The sequence below is a fragment of the Acyrthosiphon pisum genome, chromosome A2, assembly GCF_005508785.2.
Source record: "Acyrthosiphon pisum isolate AL4f chromosome A2, pea_aphid_22Mar2018_4r6ur, whole genome shotgun sequence".
Lineage (NCBI taxonomy): Eukaryota > Metazoa > Arthropoda > Insecta > Hemiptera > Aphididae > Acyrthosiphon > Acyrthosiphon pisum.
In genome coordinates, this window is record NC_042495.1 from 962,318 (window position 1) to 982,191 (window position 19,874).

Genomic DNA, 19,874 nt, shown 5'->3' on the forward strand with positions numbered 1-19,874 from the left:
TAATGATTTTTAATATTTTTTAAATCTCATACTATACAATATAGTAGGAGCCTTGTATTAAATTTTCAAGTATTTTTACTCAACAAATAAAGTTTTATTGACATTTATAGAAAAAAAAACTAATTAATTTGGAAACTGAAATTGTCCGTAAACAGCTCAAAACAAATCAAAATATTTTGAAAATGTTATCGTGTATAGAAAATGGAAATATAAACAACCATTGAAAATTTCATGTATCTACAGTCATTTGTTTTAAAGTTACACCAAAAACCAAATTCAATTTTGTGAAAAATCGATTTTGCGTAAAAATTCCTGTTTTCCCTTAATTTTTCTTTTGTTTTTCACGGTGCTTATGAAAATTACTGGGAATTTTAAATTTTGACCTCCCCAATGCACCAACAAAATTCACTTTCCAATTGAACAAGATACTGAATTTGATAATCGAAGCATTATAGTCGAAGACTACTTATCGTGTACACACACAAAAATAAAAATAAAAAAATAAAAAACAACACACATCATTGTAAAATCAATACATTCATCATTCCACTCAGAATCTAAAATAGTAAAGATTTTACATAATTAATATTATAATCATTAATTATTAATGGGTGACTGATTAAATGTTATCAGAGTTAAAAAGAAAAATAATATATATCATTTAATATTACACAATGGGCTGAATTTTAAGAAATTAGTTAATCTTTATTTAACAAAGTATAGGTTATTTCAAGGTATTTGTTTCTGAGAAATCAGAAGTTAATAATACAATTTTGTAAGTTTATTTTTAATTTTTGTTTATGTTTAAATAACAAATTGTAGTAGTAGGTATTATATTTTATTGAAAAAGGCCAGTAAGTTATAAGCCATATTTAGGATTCTGAGAGAAACGATTAATGTATTGATTTTATAATGATGAGTGTTTTTTATTTTAACATATATATGTTTTTGAGTTGGGTACACATATTTTGACCTTTCACCGAATTTTTGTAAGGTTTTTATTGTTTTTACTTATTAACAAAAACATTTATGATTCTTAGTGGTCTTCAATAGTGTCACAAAAAACAGTTACGGGAATTTTTACGCAAATTCAGTTTATAACAAAATCGATTTTGGTTTATAGTGTAATGCAAATCAAATAACCTATACTTCTATAGGTGCTTGAAATGTTTATATATTAGCACGTTTTATGTATGATACAACCATAGCTACATGAAACTTTCATCGACATTTTATATTAGCATTTTCTATAGAACATACAATTATCAAAATATTTTGAGTCCATTTGAGCTATTGATAAGCATAAGAATATTTTGATTGTTATTAGTTTTTTTCTATAAATGGCAATAACAATTATTTTTTTTTGGTTTCAATAAGTTAGAAAATATAATACCTACAAGGTTTCTGATAAGTATTTATAATAGCAGTTGAAAAACATTAAAGATACATCATACAAAGTCACAATTTTTTTTTATATATTTTATATTTTAAGTTCAAATTTAGTTATTTTGTTATAATTTAAAAATACTATTCATGGGTACCTATTTGAAAATTTAAAAGTATATTATTTTATTTTATACATTCAATGACGTTCTTAAATGCAATTTTTTTGACAAATTAATTCAACCTGTTTTATTAATATTTAATATTAAAATAAATTACTTTAAAAGAAATAATAACATAATATATACTTAAAAAATATAGGTTAACAAACCGTCTTCGCTCAATATTGTTTTATTATACAATGATTTTATTAATTGAATTCAAATTCAACATTATTCAAACCCACTCGATACCAACAGTACACTTTCCCACCTATTTACTTTTATTTATTATAATCATTAAAATCAAATATTTACCAGGGTGGAATGTTATCATTTGAAGATATAGAATAACAAATTATATCAACTTGGTAGTCGTATAGACTGGATAAAGATTCCATTATCGTTGTTATTGGGTGTTTACCAAAGTTGGTTGATACAAAACCAATCCTGAGATTTCCGTTGGAAGATATTAAAGATGTTGGATGAACAAATTGTTGAGGTCCTTCAATTGATTTTTTCAATTTTTCAACACAATTTTTTGCATACTTAGAAGCAATTTTAGTTTGTACTTCTATCGATAGAGGAAACATTAATGCATCGTGAGGTAATAAGGACAACATGTCGTCATCATTCAGTTGTTTGTTAACAATTTCTTGTAATTTGTTCACGTGTGCATCATAGTCTGACCAGTCACAAATTGTTAGTAAACATCGTACTAAATTACAATATACGTCTGGAAGATCTGGTTTTAATTTTAATACAAATTCATAAGCACGAATTGCTTCAATGAAATTATCACTGTCTTTTTGTATAGAACCTATATACATGTAAGCTTCTAAACAATGTGGATCATGCTGAATTGCCATATAAAAGCACCGTAATGCATCTTTACTCCTGTTTAATTCTGTATATATATTTCCCATATGTATATAAACGTCAACAGATGTATTGTCATATTCTAATGCTTTTTCATAATGCGTTAGAGCATCATTCAGATTTATATTCAGTCTATATAAAATATTGGCTAAATTCAAACAAGCGTTATAATGGGTAGGTTGCTGCAACTGTATAGCCATTTTATAATAATCTATGGCCTTTTCTGAAATACCATATTCTTCATATATTATGGCAATATCACAATAAGCATTGGCCAACGTTGGCTTTAATTCTATCGCATGTTTATACCTGTTGAAAAATAAATGATTTAATTAGTTATACTGAATAGATACATTTTACAAGGATTATTTCTATTAATTAAATCAAGTAGCAAGTACTATGTTTTTATCGTGGGAAACAGAAATTAACAACAAAGAAGATAAGAAAAGAACAATAGTAAAATATCTTAAACTGAAGTCTATAAAACAAATAAAACAATTGTAATATACCAACTAATAACCAACATTTAAAAATAGCCGAAAATAAATGCATGCATACAGAAAATGTATATAAAATGTATACTAATAGAATCAAATATGAAAAATAATGAACCATTATTAATGAATTATTAATATTATAGTCTGAACTTGTATATTAAAATTGACTTAGTTTCTTTATTATTACTGGTAATAAGCAAACATTTACATTTTAAAATATAGCTAGATACAAACAATATAAGCAACACATGCAATTAAATTATGATAAATAAATATCCAAAATCTATTGTGTTATGTAGTTAGTGACTTTATGCAGTTCAATGGCGGTGGAAAATGTGGACAAATTGTCCATTACAGAATTCATAAAATTTTGTAAATTTAAGCATATTTCAGAGATAAGAGAATTTAGCCTATATTTCATATTTAAGAAGACATCTCACCTGCATATGTTGTCTACGTCTTACACGTGCGTAACAAATCAAATTGTACGCTCAGTAGATCGTGTGTAGCTCCGTTAGTTTAAAAATTAGAGTGAATTGACCTTTTATAAAATGTAAAGGTAAGATTATTTATCTAGACAACCTTATGGGCTATTTATTATATTTTAATTTTATAGCGAGTTATGAGTATTTTAAAATTGTTAATTGTTTGTACATCTTAAAATACTCATCTCACTTTAAAATTAAATTATAATAAAAAGCCCATGAGGTTGTCTAAATAATAATCTTATCTTTAGATTTTATAAGAGGTAAATTAACTCTTATTTTTAAACTAACGGAGCTATATTTGTTCTTCTGAACGTACAATTTACTTTGTTACGCACTTGTAGGACGGAGACAACATATGCAGGTGAGACGTCCTCTTAAGAATATTTTGTATTCTTATTCATAAAAAATTAATTTTTAGTTGTAAATTACTAAGAATTTAGCTGCAGGAAAAAAAAATGTTTTTAAATTAAAAATCAAAAATTATAGAAGTTGACCATATCTACTTTATTATTAAACTATAAATTGTTTAAAATGCGACTGATTTTAAATAATGCACCAAAAAAAAAAATATGTACAATACATATTTTCGACTTTAAGCATATTATTAAATGGTAAATGTAAATATTTTTAATTTATTAATTTTAAAGTAACATATACCTATTAAAAACATGTTTAAACTCATTAAAGTAAAAGAATCGAGTATTTTCTGCAAATTTAACCAATTTAAGGATTACTAGAATATCTAGAGAATATTCGGAGGGTCTTTTTAGTGCATATTTTAAACTTTGAATATTGGTGATTAATTATTACCTTGTAAGAGCCAAATCCAAATGTCCCAGATTATACATAGTCAAGCCCACTTTCCAATGACCAAATGCATTTCTTGGGTTCAAAAGTATTGCGCAAAAGAATGCGTTTCTTGCATTTTCTTGATCATCACTTTCCAGGTACAAATCACCTATCGACATGCAAGCATCAGATGCATTTAGATGATCATTAGATTTCCGGTATGCAACAAAAAGATTCTTGAACAGGTCTATTCTATTTGGATTTAACTGGATACATTTTTTTAAATATATTACAGCTTCTTGATAATTTTGAAGGTTATGCAAATATATCAAAGCCAATTCTAGATTCAAATTAAAGGCTTCAGGTTGAAGTTTTAAGCACTTTTTGTATACTTCAACACACAATAACATATTTTCTTGAAAACAGTATGTAACTGCTAAACTTCTTAAAACGGACACATTTTCTGGTTCTAGTTCAAGTGCTTTTAAAAATATATTAGCTGCGTTTTGGAACTCTGTAACTTTTAGATGAGCCATTCCCAAATAAAAATAAGCATTGATCAGATCGGGATTTATTTCTAAAGCTTTTTTATACTTAGAAATAGCTTTTTCAAATTTACCGATCAGATAATAAACATCAGCTAAATTTTTTAAAGTATCTGGACATTCTGTCGCACAGTTGTTGGCAATTTTAAAATGCTTTTTAGCCTCTTTTATTCTGTTTAATTTCAATAGCAGTTTTCCATACTTATTATGAACTTTATATAATTCAGGTTTTAGACTTAAGACACGTTCATAAGCCAATTCAGCTGTGATTAAGTCATTTGTCTTAAATAAAAAATCGGCATAGTCTGTCCATGCATCCACACAAAAAGGTTTTATTGTACATACTTTAAATAAATATTCTTTTGCTAAATCATTTTCTGATTTTTTCATATAAACTAGTGCAAAGTTACTTAAAACTTCTGAACAATTGGGATTAATATTGTTTGCTATTTCTAAACAATCAATACATTTTTCGTAATTTCCGCAGTTGAAAAATGATTCGGCATTAAGCAATATAACATTCAAGTCTGTTGGTGTATGTGTAAGTAATTCTTTACATATTTTTTGAGTAGTGATGAAATTTCTCTTTTGATGTTCTGATTTTGCAGATTTTAGAAGATTATCTAAAAAAAAATATATATAATTTAGAACATTGAACATTAGTTAATATTAAGTTATTTCTGTAAATAAATTGGTAGAATAACAATTAGATTTAAATGGAGTATCGTTCCATGAAAAAAATTCAATAGAATAGAAGATCCCCATACTTTTTTTAAAAACTCCTAGCCACTGTTAGAAAACACCAAAAATAATGTGAGATATGAGCAAACAGTTTGGACAGAAAATTATCTTAAGTTGTCGGCCATACATTTTAAGAGCCGTTCTCACAATGTCCGGTTAAAGTTAACTGACACTAAACTGAACATTGTAAGAACGGCCCTAAGTTGTATATTATTCATAGACCTTATACTAATAGACAGAACATACCAGGTTGGCGGAGCAAAGTGGTACGTCTGAGAGAATTAGTATATGTTATAATACGTTATAATGAACGTTATATGGGGTATAATGGAAAAACGCAACAACTTGCCCTTAGAAATATTGTCATAATTCAATTTTATAACAGGTATTTTCACTCTAAAACAAAAATTGAGAGACTTCTACTCAGACTGCGTAAACATGTTTTGTCTATTGTTTGTACGTGTGTAAGACGAAGACAACACATGCGAGTGTGGCGTCCTTTTAAGAAACAAATCCTAGTGTAACAACGATATATATCGATATAAAACGATATTTTCAGAAAACACATGTGTATAGTGTATCAAATAGTATCAGGCTCAGACTTACAGTGAACATAGATATATAAGTTTAAAATACCTAGATATAGTGTTAATGGATTGTATAATTTAATTATTTACTCAATAATAAAAATAATAATTATGAAATACACATAATATGCACATGTATGAATGTGTATTTGTACAATCTATAAAATCTATAAAGGGTCATAGTTCATAATAATGTATATATTTTCCAAAAAACACGAATAGTTCTTATACTACACGGGTTAAAGTAACAATCCTAGAATACGCAGCGCAGCCTATGGCAGTTTAATCATATGACTCATTTCGGTACAGTTTTTTATGTGGGCGGCTGTACGAGTTTGGTCTCCTTATTCTAGTCTCCACTCTTCATGGTCACTGCAACTGTGTTTCTTGAAACACTACCTATCGTGGACGATGTGAACTACACTTTATTCTGTCTAAAACTTATAGACTATAAGTATAAGGTTCATGTGTCTATTTCACATAAATATTGTGTAATATACAGGGTACAATTATCATTTTTTTTTTTCACCCAGATAATAATCCAGGCGCATTTTATATAATATGACCATTTAAATATAGCATAGCAATTGATTATACTGTTTAATGATAATAACTTACCCAAGTGTTCACTATAAATCTAAAAAAAAAAAAAAACAAACTATCAAAATATAATCTAAAATATGTTGAATATTATTAATTGTTACCTCTATAGCTCCATAAAGCAGTGTTAAAGAATCCCCACACAATTTCATTGAGCTGGCTTTTCCAAGGGTTGCTCGTGCCAAATCTTTTACTTTTTTAAATCCCAATACTTCAAATTCATTGGAGATTTTTTCAAAACTTTAAAAAATAAAAACAATTAATTATAAAATAAATTGATAAAATTAAGTTGAGTAAGTAGACATAGAACATGAACACAAGTTTAGTGATAACTTCCACATTTGATATGGTTTTTAACATATTCGCTAGTTAATACTTAAGAGGATGTGATACCCGCAAGTGTTGTCTCCGTCTAACAAATGTACAACATACCAAAAACTGTTTTGCGCGGGATAGAACCACTTCCTCGGTATTTATAGTAGAATTACCGAAATTCTACAACGCATAGGGAACAACTTTATCTATGTTGTAAAGTTTTTAATATTTGGATAACATAAATAAAATTAAAGTTATCAGTTTGAGAACATAAGATTTTTTTTTGTTTTTTATCATTTAATTATTAAAAATTTTTGGTAAGTGCTATAAAAAAAAAATAAATACGCTAAGACACAGATTAAGTTATTCCCTATGTGTTGTGGAATTTTGGTAATTCTGCTAAAAATATCAAGGGAGTGGGTCTATCCCACAGTTTTTTTGCTACGTTGTACATTTGTAAGACGGAGACAACGCATACGGGTATCACGTCCTCTTAATGTATATAATAGAATAATGTATATAGTAGAATAGAACATAGTAGGTAGTTACTAGGTAAAACTAAAAATTAATAACAGATCTAATAATAAATAAGACAAATTAAAAAAAAAGAACAAGCTAGAGAAGGTAAGCTCTTTCCTAATGTACATATTAGACAATATACAAATTAAGCATTTAGACATCATTTTTAAACTAATATAATACACTTTGATCTTTACTTCAAAGTTCAAACACATAAAATAAAAATAAATCGAAAATTCATATTTCGCACAAGACTTAAATAAATAAGCTCTAATATGAATATTATTCATGCATTATACTTTTCAATTTTCATTTATACAAGTATTTAAATTTAAAAAAAAGATTTCTAGATCCTTATACACAAAAATATTAACAACTGTAAATTATTTACTTTAAAGGGTCGTTTTCTGATAATATCTCAGTAATAACTGATATTGGTGCTTCACAGTCAGAATGTTTTGAGCAAAATATATCCTGTAAGTATTATAATTATTAATTTTTATAATATTTGTAATTAATAAGATTAATTTCACTGATTAATCAAAAATGTTAAAATTTAGTAAACTTTATCTTAATAAAAATGTTAAGACAATGTTTTGCAAAAGTGGCATTTTTAGATAAACATCTCTTTTAATAATCCCACACATGCATTTGTTGTCTTAAAAGTAAATAACATGGAAAATGTATGTTTGGCAATTCACATTTAGCTTTGTCATACACTTGTAATACTAAGGCAATAAATTATGTAGTGTCCTCTAAATTGAAACATTATTGTAATAACAAATATAGCAAGAGAATTATAGTCCACCAATCTCCCATTTTGATGTATGATTTAAGAGATTTTCTAATAAAGGTCATATTAGCTCTGAAAATCTCATTAATTTTTACATATCAAAATTGGAGTTTTGAAAGATAAAAAATATAAAAGGTGAATCTGTTTGCTATTAAAATTTCTAACAAGACTTATCAATTCATTAATTTGTCCTTAAAAATATAAAATTGCAATATAAGATTTTTCTATGATTATAGTTAGTATGAAGTGCCACAAACGCCTATAATTATATAGTTGAATTATTAATATATTACTCACAAATGGTAACGAATTCATAGTTTAAAATATTAGGTACTAGTGATTTTTCAAATAAGGACCACTTATAATGATCCACATACACTTATGACCGGACTGTTATGGACTGAAAAAACAAAATATTATAATATATTGTAATAAATACATTAGATTATTAGAGTAAAAAAAATGTATATATATTTTATTTGATATTATTGATTACATCAATAATCAAATAGTTTAAAAATATAGTTAGATACTAAGCACATAATTAATGTACAATAAACAATAAAAATTATATTTTATCAAAATATGCAAAAAAAATTGATGTTATTACCTTGAAATTATTACAATATGTATAGATAACTGAAAATAATACAAAACTATAAAATGGAAAAAATATATACATTATTGTAACAACAATCTATATTTAATTATAATTTATAACAATTATTTACACTTAACATTACTTTAATTACCTATCAATAGATATATAAGGTCATTTTTAGATAATTGTAAAAGTTGATTTAAAAAATATAAGCATAAACCAAAATTACTGGTTTTGTTAATGGAAATGTATTAATAAACCATGTCTACATTATAGATTATAGTACATGAGTTGTAGTAAAGTCAATGACTCAACAAATGTACGCACACCGAAACTATTTAGTAAGGTCTACCTTGTTGAAAACATAATTTGTATTTTGTGCGTTATATTACTGTGTCTAGTGTGGTTTATAATAATTCAGTTTTCTTTGTGGAGAGAAGGCCTTTCGAAAAAACAAATAAATGAAATATTATAATGGTTTTTACTGGAGTCTGAAATAACGAACAGGGGACAATGCAGTCAGAACAGTATTAAACCTACTTTATAGGTTTGTTGTTCGTAACTAAAGTCTGAAAATATATAAGGTGGCTGCTACAACCACATTTTAAAATTTAAATTTAAAAAAAACCTGAGGTCCACTAGATAATACTGTTACTTCTAAACTTGAAATAGTCAATTCACTCCAATATTGAACATAAGAGAGTCAAATGTATTATTCAGAATGTACAATTTCTAATGTTATGCGTTTGTAAGAAGGGTACTTGCGAGTGTATCATCATTTAAATAAAATAAAACGACTTATAATGACAATAAACGTTCATACTTACAAAAGATATATCTATTCGAAAGAATAATAATAGTTGTACCCTGTCGTGACAAGAACACAATAATATAAAACTCAGCCACACGGCACACTCATTACACAATACACACCATACAACAAAGAAGCGATCCAGAGAATACACGGTACAGAACGAGTTTAATTAATGGTATTTAAGTTCCAGAGTTCTAGACATATAAATCAAACTATGATTCTAGAGTCCAATAAAGTTTAAAAGTCCTAAAAGTGAACTGTCAAGTGCAATAAAAAAAAAAAACATACCTATATTAATTCCGTGAAGCAGAATTAATTTGTAAACAAAATTCATATCATTGGTATCATGAAAAATTATATTATTAATTTGGTAATGAAATTACCGTATCTAATATTTATTCTGTGGTTTGTCCATATACACTATGTCATCATACCATTATCGCGCCGCCACCGTCACTACAATACAATTCTCCGTATTGCCGTTTCTTTATTATGGAAAATATGCTGCAGGACGCACTTCCACAGAATTGAGAATATCTGACTCAAACACAGATATATAAATATATAATTCTATCACTGAATTATTCTGTGATTCTATCATGCAAAGCCATTGGACCGTGAGACACGAGCCGGCCGGCGGCCAGCTGGGTGGGACACCGACCACCGACGCCGAGACTCCTGGTCCAAACACCAAGTACGGTATAAACCTTAAGGTACAAACATGGCCATACTGGCATTTGGCGGCAATCACGATTTGAGTTATTACCACAGAATGATAGAATAGCATTGTTATAACATCTATTCATAAGCATTAAGCGTGCGCACGGGGTAGTCATGGTAGGCACTTGACTACTCTGCGAACTCCCCCCGGCCCCCCTCAAAATTCAATATTATTATTATTATAATTGATAATCAATCATAAAATAATTTTTTACCACGGTAAATGTAGTTAAATGAGGTTACCCCATCCAAATTAGTTTTTGTAACTTAGGTGTGAATATGAATATTATATATACGTAATATGTGTGTATGTTAATGTATTTATGTATGACTACCCTGCCAGAAATTCTGTGCACGCTTATGCATCTATTATGATATCTACAAGTAAAACTTGTAAAAACAAATCCTAATAATAATAATAATAATCATTATTAATATTCATTATTCAAATTTCTTATATATCTATTTCCCAATTTAACATCAAATAATTTTTAATTACGTAATGAAGAAAAAACTGTAAAAAAAGTTACTAGTAATTACAGGCCATTACACATTTAGTATTTTGTACTACCTGATAGTCGGTAGATAGTATAATAATTGCTATATATTATATAATTAATACCTTATACCTATAGGTATTTAAAATAATTTAGTTGTAGTTATAAAATATTAATTAAAATAGAAGTTCAGAAATTAGCTAATTAATAAATAATAATAGTTAGAAAATAATAAGTAATGGAAATATGATCCGTGGGAAAACCAGTGTTAGGCAAGTTCCTTATAAAAAGTAATTCGTTCCGTTCTTTGTTCCTTAAAAAAAAAAAAGAATTCGTTCCTTTGGAAAATTAACGAGTTCCTTTTTTAGTTCCAAATAAAATAAAATATCTTATTTAATCGTTGTTTTTTTTTTATATGTATACTTCTTTAGTTTTTAATTCTAATATAATATACAAGTAGGACGTAGGTACCTACATATTTTATAATTCTATTTTGAGTTTTCTTCAAAATTAAATTGTTGGCCAACGTATGTCGATTTTCTTAACGTCGATACTCGATAACGATCACTAATTAGCAATATATACATTATAGTATTAAACACTTTAAAAAATATATATCTTAAATTCAACTATTTACATACTTATCTGTGTAAATTATTGGAACTAGAAAGGAACGAACAATTTTGTTATTTTTTCTTGAAATAAAGAACTAGGTCATTTTCTCCTTCTTTTTTTATAAAAAGGAATTCGTTCCAGAAATCCGTTCCTTCCAAACACTGGGGAAAAGTCTACTAGACTTATAGATATTTTACTATGAATATATTTAAATATTATAAATGTACAATTTATTATTTTATAAAATACGTTATTTTACATTTATACGTGTTATAATATAATCGTAACTAGCATTGTCTTGCAATAAAAAAAAGGTAGGTAAGTGCAAATGTCACTCTGCTGTATAGTAGGTTACGAGTGGGTCACTGTATAATGGTATTAAATTTGAATTCAATATTATAATATATTAATATCATTGTATACGAAAAACGATTCTGAGTGAAGACGGTTTATTGTTAGTGTGGATATTTTATATTATAGGTTTATACCTATTGTTATTACTTATTAATTGTTATCAATACGGTAGCCAGTAAGTCGAATTAATATTATAAAATTACAACAAAATAATTTAAATCGTTATTATTGGTTATCTAATATGTAATTTCGTCAAATTTGAACATTTTTTGGTAATAGAATAACCTACTTACGTCCAACCTTGTTTTACATTTTCAATCCTTGGCTAGTTGAACATTTTATATATTGTTACCTACACAATCATTTTCAAATTTCAAATTTGATAAATGTTGTCAAAAATCGAACTTAAAACTCTTAAAAAAAAATTGTGCACATGTATTATTATTTTTTAACTACTATTGTAAAATTGTATCAGGAGCCTTGTATTTAACACATCAAATAAAATTTTATTGACTTTTATAGAAAAAAAACCCTAAAATATTGATGATTGAAAATGTCCGAATACAGTCAAAATATTTTTTAATTGTATTAAGTATAGGAATTGATAAAATAAACACTTAATATAAATTTCAAGTATATCTGCGGCTATTCATTTTTGAATTTCAACAAAATAAGGAAATCTCTACTTGAGAAATCGAGTGAATATCTAACGTTGTAAAAATTTAACCTTCATACACTATTACACTCATACAAATTTAATTTGACTTTCTTATAGACATTTTTTGTTGGATAAAAGTAGATAACCTTATAGGGATTCTCGTATTATAATTTAAAATCTTAAGACTTAAAAAGAAATTTTTATGAATTTCTAACACAGAATAATTGCAAATTTTCGTAATATTTCCGTTTTTTGTTCAAGATTTGATCTTTAAATGCTTATAAAAAATAAATTGTGACAATGGATTTTTAATATTTTTCAAAAGTCATTGTAACAGTATATTAGGAGGAGCCCTGTATTAAATTATCAAGCTTTTTTACTCAACAAATAAAGAGAGGAAAAAAACTAAAAAAATTGAAAACTGAAAATGTGTGTGAACAGTTCAAAGCAAATCAAAATATTTGAAAATTGTATAGTGTATAGAAAATACTAATATATATAAACAACCAGAGAAAAATTCATGTATCTACGGTAATTTGTTTTAGAGTTACCCCAAAAACGAAAAACTGATTATGTGTAAAAATTCCTTAGTTTTTTTTAAATCTATTTATATTAATTTTTTTTATGGTATTTTGACCTCTCCAATGCACCAACTAGATTCACTTTCCCATCAAACAAGATACTGAAGTTGAAAATCGAAGCATTATTTTGACTACCAATTAAAAATGAAAAAAAAACACATCATTCAATCATTGTAAAATCAATACATTCATCGCTCAGCTCAGAATCTAAAATGTAAAAAAACATTACATATAATACCCAAAAGACACAGCATAACAAATATAACCATGTGTTTAACCACTGACAATTGACATACAATAAACATTAAGCGGTGGAGTTTTCATTTGAAAAATTTAATTTAATTTGCACCAGAATACTCCCTAAATGGCATAAAAATGTTTGTATTTGAAATATGGTCCTAAATTATACTTAAAAGTTCCTAGTATCATAATTTGAATAAATGCATTAAGCTACTAAAGGATAATGAAGGAGATTGATCATATTTCATGAATCACTATGTATACAGAATACAGATCGGATAATAGTGTTTGTCCATGTTCAATATTTTACTATGCGTCTATGCAATACAAAATTTACTCATACCTATAGGTCCACATCTAAACATCTTGCCTAAAATGTACAACTATGAAATATAAACAAGTGCTTTTTAGTAAGTACCTATTTTAAATCCTGTCAAAGAACATTGACTATTGATCAAAATGATCTAATATTATAGGTATCTTATAAACATTACAACAATTATGCAAACGAAATACAATTTTAGACGATTAATAAATTATTTTAAAAATTAGATGTGTTTGTATATACCAACTTAATATTTTTGTAAAGGTACCTATTTCAACTAAATGCGTAAGCAATGACTAAAGAATAATGATTCAAATATTTTAATGAATTCTTCTTTATTACTCAATTTATCATTTTAACAAAATCATTGATAACATTTAATTTAAAAAATACATTAAATAAATGAAATAAGTAAATTATTATACCTACTCATGAATTTTAAAACTACACATTTGTTTGTAATCCATCATTGATAATTATAATATTTACAAATTAATAGCAATATATTATATACTTATTTTTTTTTTAATCAGTAATACAATGTTAACAAACAAATTTTACATTTTAAATGAATATTATATCAAATTTAAATAGCTACTTGTACCTTAATAAAAATTCTAAAAACTTAGTTTTACGGATTTGGATATTTTTTCAGAAGATAATTGATTTCTCTGGGAGTAAGATTATCTTTCCCAGTAGAAATTTTTCCTTCTAGCATGTCTTGTTTTCTTTTAAACTTGTCAGCGTAATTTTTGGTTGCACATGCTTGAAACTTGGTAATTTCATCTGAACATCGAGCTTGGTCAAATTCATTTTTTTTGAAGCAGGCAAACATAATAGATATTTCATGAACACATGCACGTTCTTTGGACCTATCTCCTTTACCAGATACTTTTTCTTTCAATTTAAGCGGCAACAGTTCTTCGAATTTAACTTCGAGAGGATTTTTTGTGTATCGACGCATATCGCGATAATGCAAAACATTGTTTAAACGCATAATGAAGTTACTTAGTTAATACTTAAATACTTAAGAGTTTGATCGTTTAAGAATTTTAAACCACAACTCGCACTATCTCAGTGACTATTTACACATCGACGAGAAACTAATAACTATATTGTACATAATATAAAATATTTTTAATTTTTCACGACCTACAGGCTACGGCCTACGGTACAATCACAAAACAATTCAGTCCTGTGCTCACCCATAGAGTAAGATATATGTGCTCACCGCTCATATAGATATGGGGTCGTGATATTAATAATGATAGTATATCAATTATCAACATTTCGTAATGATAATTGATAAGTGCTATCATAGATATTATAATATGATAATATACCAACATTAATTCCCGCGTGAATTTAAATAACATAATTTTTCAATAAGCATAGGTCTTAAAATGTTTTAATTAATGTAATAATTAGTTATAAGTTGTAACTTATAATCTGTACTATTACTACATATTATATTGAGCAGGATACTATAAAATATATTATGTCTAGTATGAATACGTTGTTTTTTTTGTAATAGATAGCGGAGAGAATAGTCGCGAGTCTTAAAAATACAAAATATATTTTCTATATCCGAATCCTATGAGTGTCCGACCACAATCATGGTACGCCGGTGTATATATATAATAATATAATCTTCCACATATTTACCAGTTACTACATTATATGTGGTATAATTGTATAAATAATAAAATACCTATTGGCTATTACCAACACCAAATTTGGCTACATCGCGATTCACGGTTATTCTAGACGCGATAGTAATATGTGTTTTCAACTTCAACCTCGATTTGGATATAATATACCTTACCACCCCTAACTTAGTAATATTATCAATGTTTTGAAAATGCTGCCCTTTTACTAAAGTGCCGCAATAGGCATGGGCCTATGTCGCCTACCCCTTGAGCCGGGCCGAAATATCCTATATATACGGGCAATACGGTATTGCGATGTGCAACAGCATCATATATGTTCCTACTTACCCAACATCAATGGTCTGAAACTCTATATAAGCGACACAAAAGTCCCATTTAAAAAAAAAAAATAAATAAATATGAAAACACTATTAGCATAAGTCTCTTAATTCAAATATAAAATGTCATAGCCATACGTTTTTTTTTAACTAGCTTATAACTATATCAAAGTGGAAATTGTAAATCTTATGACGTTCTTTTCGTTATTTTTAATGAAACTACATTTTTTTTTTTTATGAGGGAAATACAATGTTTTTTCGAATTTTTCATTTTTATTGTGTTTTAATGATATTAGGAAGATAAACATATATTTATTATAATTTATTTTTTTTAACCATCTAAAGTTATTCAGAAATATTCAAACATTTAATATGAAAGTAAGTCAACCTACCCAAATTAATAAGTGTAAAGAAAATAAAGAAAATTCCCACGATTTTGAAAATGTTGTTTTTATTCGCGTCCATAGGGAGTTATTGCATAAAAAATTATTTCTGTGAGTTTTATCACAACAAAACTTAAATTTAGTTATTCCTTAATTTTATCACTGATAATTATTATTTAATTATTCAATTATGTATATATTCATATATAAGCATATATATATGAATACATTTTAATTGTACATTTAGATATATTATAATATTCATGTCGGTGTTTCAGAAGGAAAACGATGGAGAAGACAGAGGTGTCATCAAGGATACAACAAGCTAATAAATTAAATCATGGACTATAAAAAGTCCTAAAATCGAAGGTCCTATCCAACAACCTAAGATAAAGATGTACTTGACAGTATGACACTGCTAAGAACATTTTCTCTATACGGATTGGAAACGTGGGTATTGAGAAAAACAGAAGAATCGAGACTATAATGATATTCGAAAGAAAAGTTTTACGGAAAAATTATGGCCCAGTCTTCAACAAACAAACCAAGGAATGGAGAAAATTAAATAATGATGAATATTATGGACTATAGTTAGGAATACAAATTAAAAATTGAAGTCCAATATGCCCTGTAGGCTGTATGAAAATTTTTTGCTTTCAAAAAAAAAAAAATTTTTGAACTAGGATCTTTTTACGAGACTTGAGAGTTTTTCATGTAAGAAAAGTTTTTAGCCACGTGGAGGCCTCTTAAATCTTAATTCGGTATACGAATACGAATTATAAATTATTATTATAATAATTATTATGTACATTTTATAAGGTTTCTGTGAAAATTTGACTTTTGGCCAATTATTTTCATTTTTGAACCACTGTGCGTCGGACTGGGCGTTCAACCTTGGAGGTAGGTCGAGATTGGAATTCGTGTCTATAGAATTTTCTACGGAGGTATATATATTTTTTTTTAGTTTAATTTGTTTGTCATTTATATATATATGTGTATAAATATGTACGTCTACGTACCTACCTATTATGTAAATATTTTATTCTATTAAAAGTTATCTCTTTGTGTAATCTGAAAAATAAAATTTGAATAAATACATAAATCTATAAATTATAAATAAATAATTAAATAAATTAAATCAATAAATTATGAATATATAGTTCTTAAAAATGTTTAATCCCATTCTACAAATAATATGAAAGCATGCGTATTAATTTGAGAATATTTACTTCAAATTCAACATAATAAATTTATATTTCTAAGCTCATATTTATGTGTTTACATCTTAAGAGGGTTGCCTGTGACACTTTCTGTTTTTTCCTTTTGAATTTATTTTGAAACGGGACGTTTGAGCTCCTAAAATAGCGTTTCTGCGCGTCTATACGTCGTATACCTACATACGTTACATAATATAATCGTATGACTATATACGAAATATTATTACAGTAATGCAGTACACCAGTTTTGTAAAGTACTTAAGTAAAAATACTCAAATACTTTTTAAGTTCTCCAATACGCGTATTTTAAATACTTTCTCAAAGTATATGTGTATCAATTTCGGAGACACTGTTTGTAGACAGTAAACGCAGCAAAATAAATAAAATAATAAATTATCTTGGTAATATTAATATACCTATAGGTAATTAAAATTATTCTGTGGTAAATAGCTCTTATTGTGCGTATCTATTTAAAACCTTTTGAGTATTTCTATAATTGTTAAATATTTTATAAAAAACTATATTTTTATTTTTCTTGATAATAGCTGATAAAAATTATAGAAATTTAATTATTCTATTATAGCCTATAGGTAATTATTGTTTTCTGTTTAAAGATTATAATCAGAAACAGTAGCTGGTACTATAATAATACTATCTAGTACCTATAACACAATTAATACTTTTTTAACACAGAGTAGTGCTATACATAAATATTGAAAATAAAAATCTAAAAATAATTAAATAGTTAAAATATTGTTCTGTATGAGTGCGGTTAGCTGCAAAACTTCCTCAACCTTTGATGGCGGACCTTCCTGCTACACGCGTGCAACAATCCCGTCTATTCGCCCGAGTCGGCGTGGACTACGCTGGTCCTCTTCGAATGAAAGAATTAAAGCTTCGGAAATCTTGGAGCTATAAGGTTTATATAGCAGTGTTCGTCTGTTTTTCTATAAAGGCGGTCCACCTTGAAGCGGTGTCAGACTTAAATAAACGTTCACCAAAAACAAAAATTCCTAGTATAGCTAATCAATATTCAATAGGTAGATGAACTCCGAGTTTCCAAGTTGCAGATTTTCAGAATAAAAAAAATGTAGGCATATATAATTATTATGAAAATTAGAAAATCGTGCTTGAATTAGAAAATAAGAAATTATGGGTACTGTAGTCGAAAATATTGTTAATATTGTATTATTGTATTTATATTATTATATATTTAGGTATCTGGTATATTATACTCGTATACATCGAAAAACGATAATATTCGCAGACACACATAAATACATAATACATTTTCGCGATATTAGGCCTACCTACCTCTTAATATGCAAAACAATAATTTCGACCAAACGAGATTAATTTTACGAAATTACAAAAGGAAAACGTGTGAATATAATATTATTATGCATTTTAAGTCCCAGCCCGTATAAATGCATAATATTTTATTATTTTATATCTGAGCATGTTATGTTTGACCTCGGAGTTCTGAATTGTAAATAATAATACTCGTACCTAAATAAAATAAAATCAGTTGTTGTTGTTTAGTAGGTAGGTACGCACAACGCACTACGGAACGGCATGATATTATATTATGATAACTACATGGCACATATTATTATGTATATATGTATGTACATTATACCTACTATTAGTACTAATATAGTATATACGTATACCTACATTATTATTTGTTGATGTCAATACTCAATATAGTATTATAGTCAATAACACACACGCCTTATTTACTATATTTTAGTAGACATATATAGTTTTAGTATATCAATGATTTGAATAATGCGTTTCCACTTTCCACTTTCCACGTCTATTCGTGTTAACGCGTTGGTTACCGCGACGAGCGTGAGTGCGTGACATCATCGCGCTGTGGATCCAATGTCGTCACAACTGTTCGTCGACAAATCAGCCGTACGAAATATACAAAACACAACTGTATAGTGTATAAACGTTACTAATACGTCTTGTACTACGAATAATTGTATTCAGATTTTAATTCGTGACATCCACGTGCAAAAGTTTATTATAGTAAAAATAGAAAATCAAACATGAAAATAACCGAAGTAAAGAAGAGTTATGTAAAGACCCCGCCTTTAAGGAGGGGTAAAAAAAGACCAAAGAGTGGATGACCCCATAAATGTAATGGCATAATATAATTGGATTGAAGGGTGAAGAAAAAATTGATGAATACACGTGAGAAAGTTTTGGAAGATATGTCTTTACATAATATCATTTCACATTTGTATACAAATACAAATTATAATTTGTCCATTTATCGTATACGATATTACCATTACCGTAATAACCGGATGTGTTGCGTGTGTCAAACACACGGGCCCAGGGCCCCATAGGCGCACATTGGGTGTGAATTTAGGGGGTGCTGGAATAGTTTATGTTACAGAGTTCCGTAGGGGGCTTTTTCCCTCACACCCCCCTTAATCCTAATACTATAAATTTTAAGTTTTACGTTTTTGATTAGAACTTTGATTTCATGGGGTTACTTTGATACCCATATATTTTTATTCACCATAGTACCATGATGATTAAATTTCATTTTTTATAAAATGTGGTTACTTTGA

At 27.3% G+C, this 19,874-nt stretch overlaps 2 protein-coding genes and 1 non-coding gene across 5 annotated transcripts in view; all 3 read right to left on the reverse strand.

Moving 5' to 3' along the window:
- LOC100160880 (UDP-N-acetylglucosamine--peptide N-acetylglucosaminyltransferase 110 kDa subunit) overlaps positions 1-10,277 on the reverse strand; it is a 13,001-nt gene extending 2,724 nt beyond the window's left edge. Inside the window, exons 1-7 of one of the 3 annotated variants that reach the window (XM_001952094.5) lie at positions 10,144-10,277; positions 8,592-8,694; positions 7,893-7,975; positions 6,772-6,907; positions 6,686-6,704; positions 4,216-5,362; positions 1,860-2,729 (exon numbers count right to left, since the gene is read on the reverse strand). In XM_001952094.5, coding sequence (XP_001952129.2) covers positions 1,860-2,729; positions 4,216-5,362; positions 6,686-6,704; positions 6,772-6,907; positions 7,893-7,975; positions 8,592-8,609 — 2,273 coding nt within the window. In that variant the 5' untranslated portion in view covers positions 8,610-8,694; positions 10,144-10,277. Of the gene's footprint in view, positions 1-1,859; positions 2,730-4,215; positions 5,363-6,685; positions 6,705-6,771; positions 6,908-7,892; positions 7,976-8,591; positions 8,695-9,722 lie in introns of all 3 variants that reach the window. The other 2 variants (XM_003241070.4, XM_003241069.4) reach the window with 2 other exon arrangements.
- Positions 5,615-5,677, reverse strand: Mir3015b (microRNA mir-3015b). The gene has a single exon (NR_040181.1). It is a non-coding gene; the product is annotated as a microRNA mir-3015b (primary transcript).
- Positions 10,278-14,009: 3,732 nt separating the features above from the next.
- Positions 14,010-14,891, reverse strand: LOC100158813 (coiled-coil-helix-coiled-coil-helix domain-containing protein 1). The gene has a single exon (XM_003241072.3). The coding sequence runs from the start codon at positions 14,694-14,696 to the stop codon at positions 14,331-14,333; it is 366 nt and encodes a 121-aa protein (XP_003241120.1). The 5' UTR covers positions 14,697-14,891; the 3' UTR covers positions 14,010-14,330.
- Between the last annotated feature and the right edge of the window lie 4,983 nt (positions 14,892-19,874).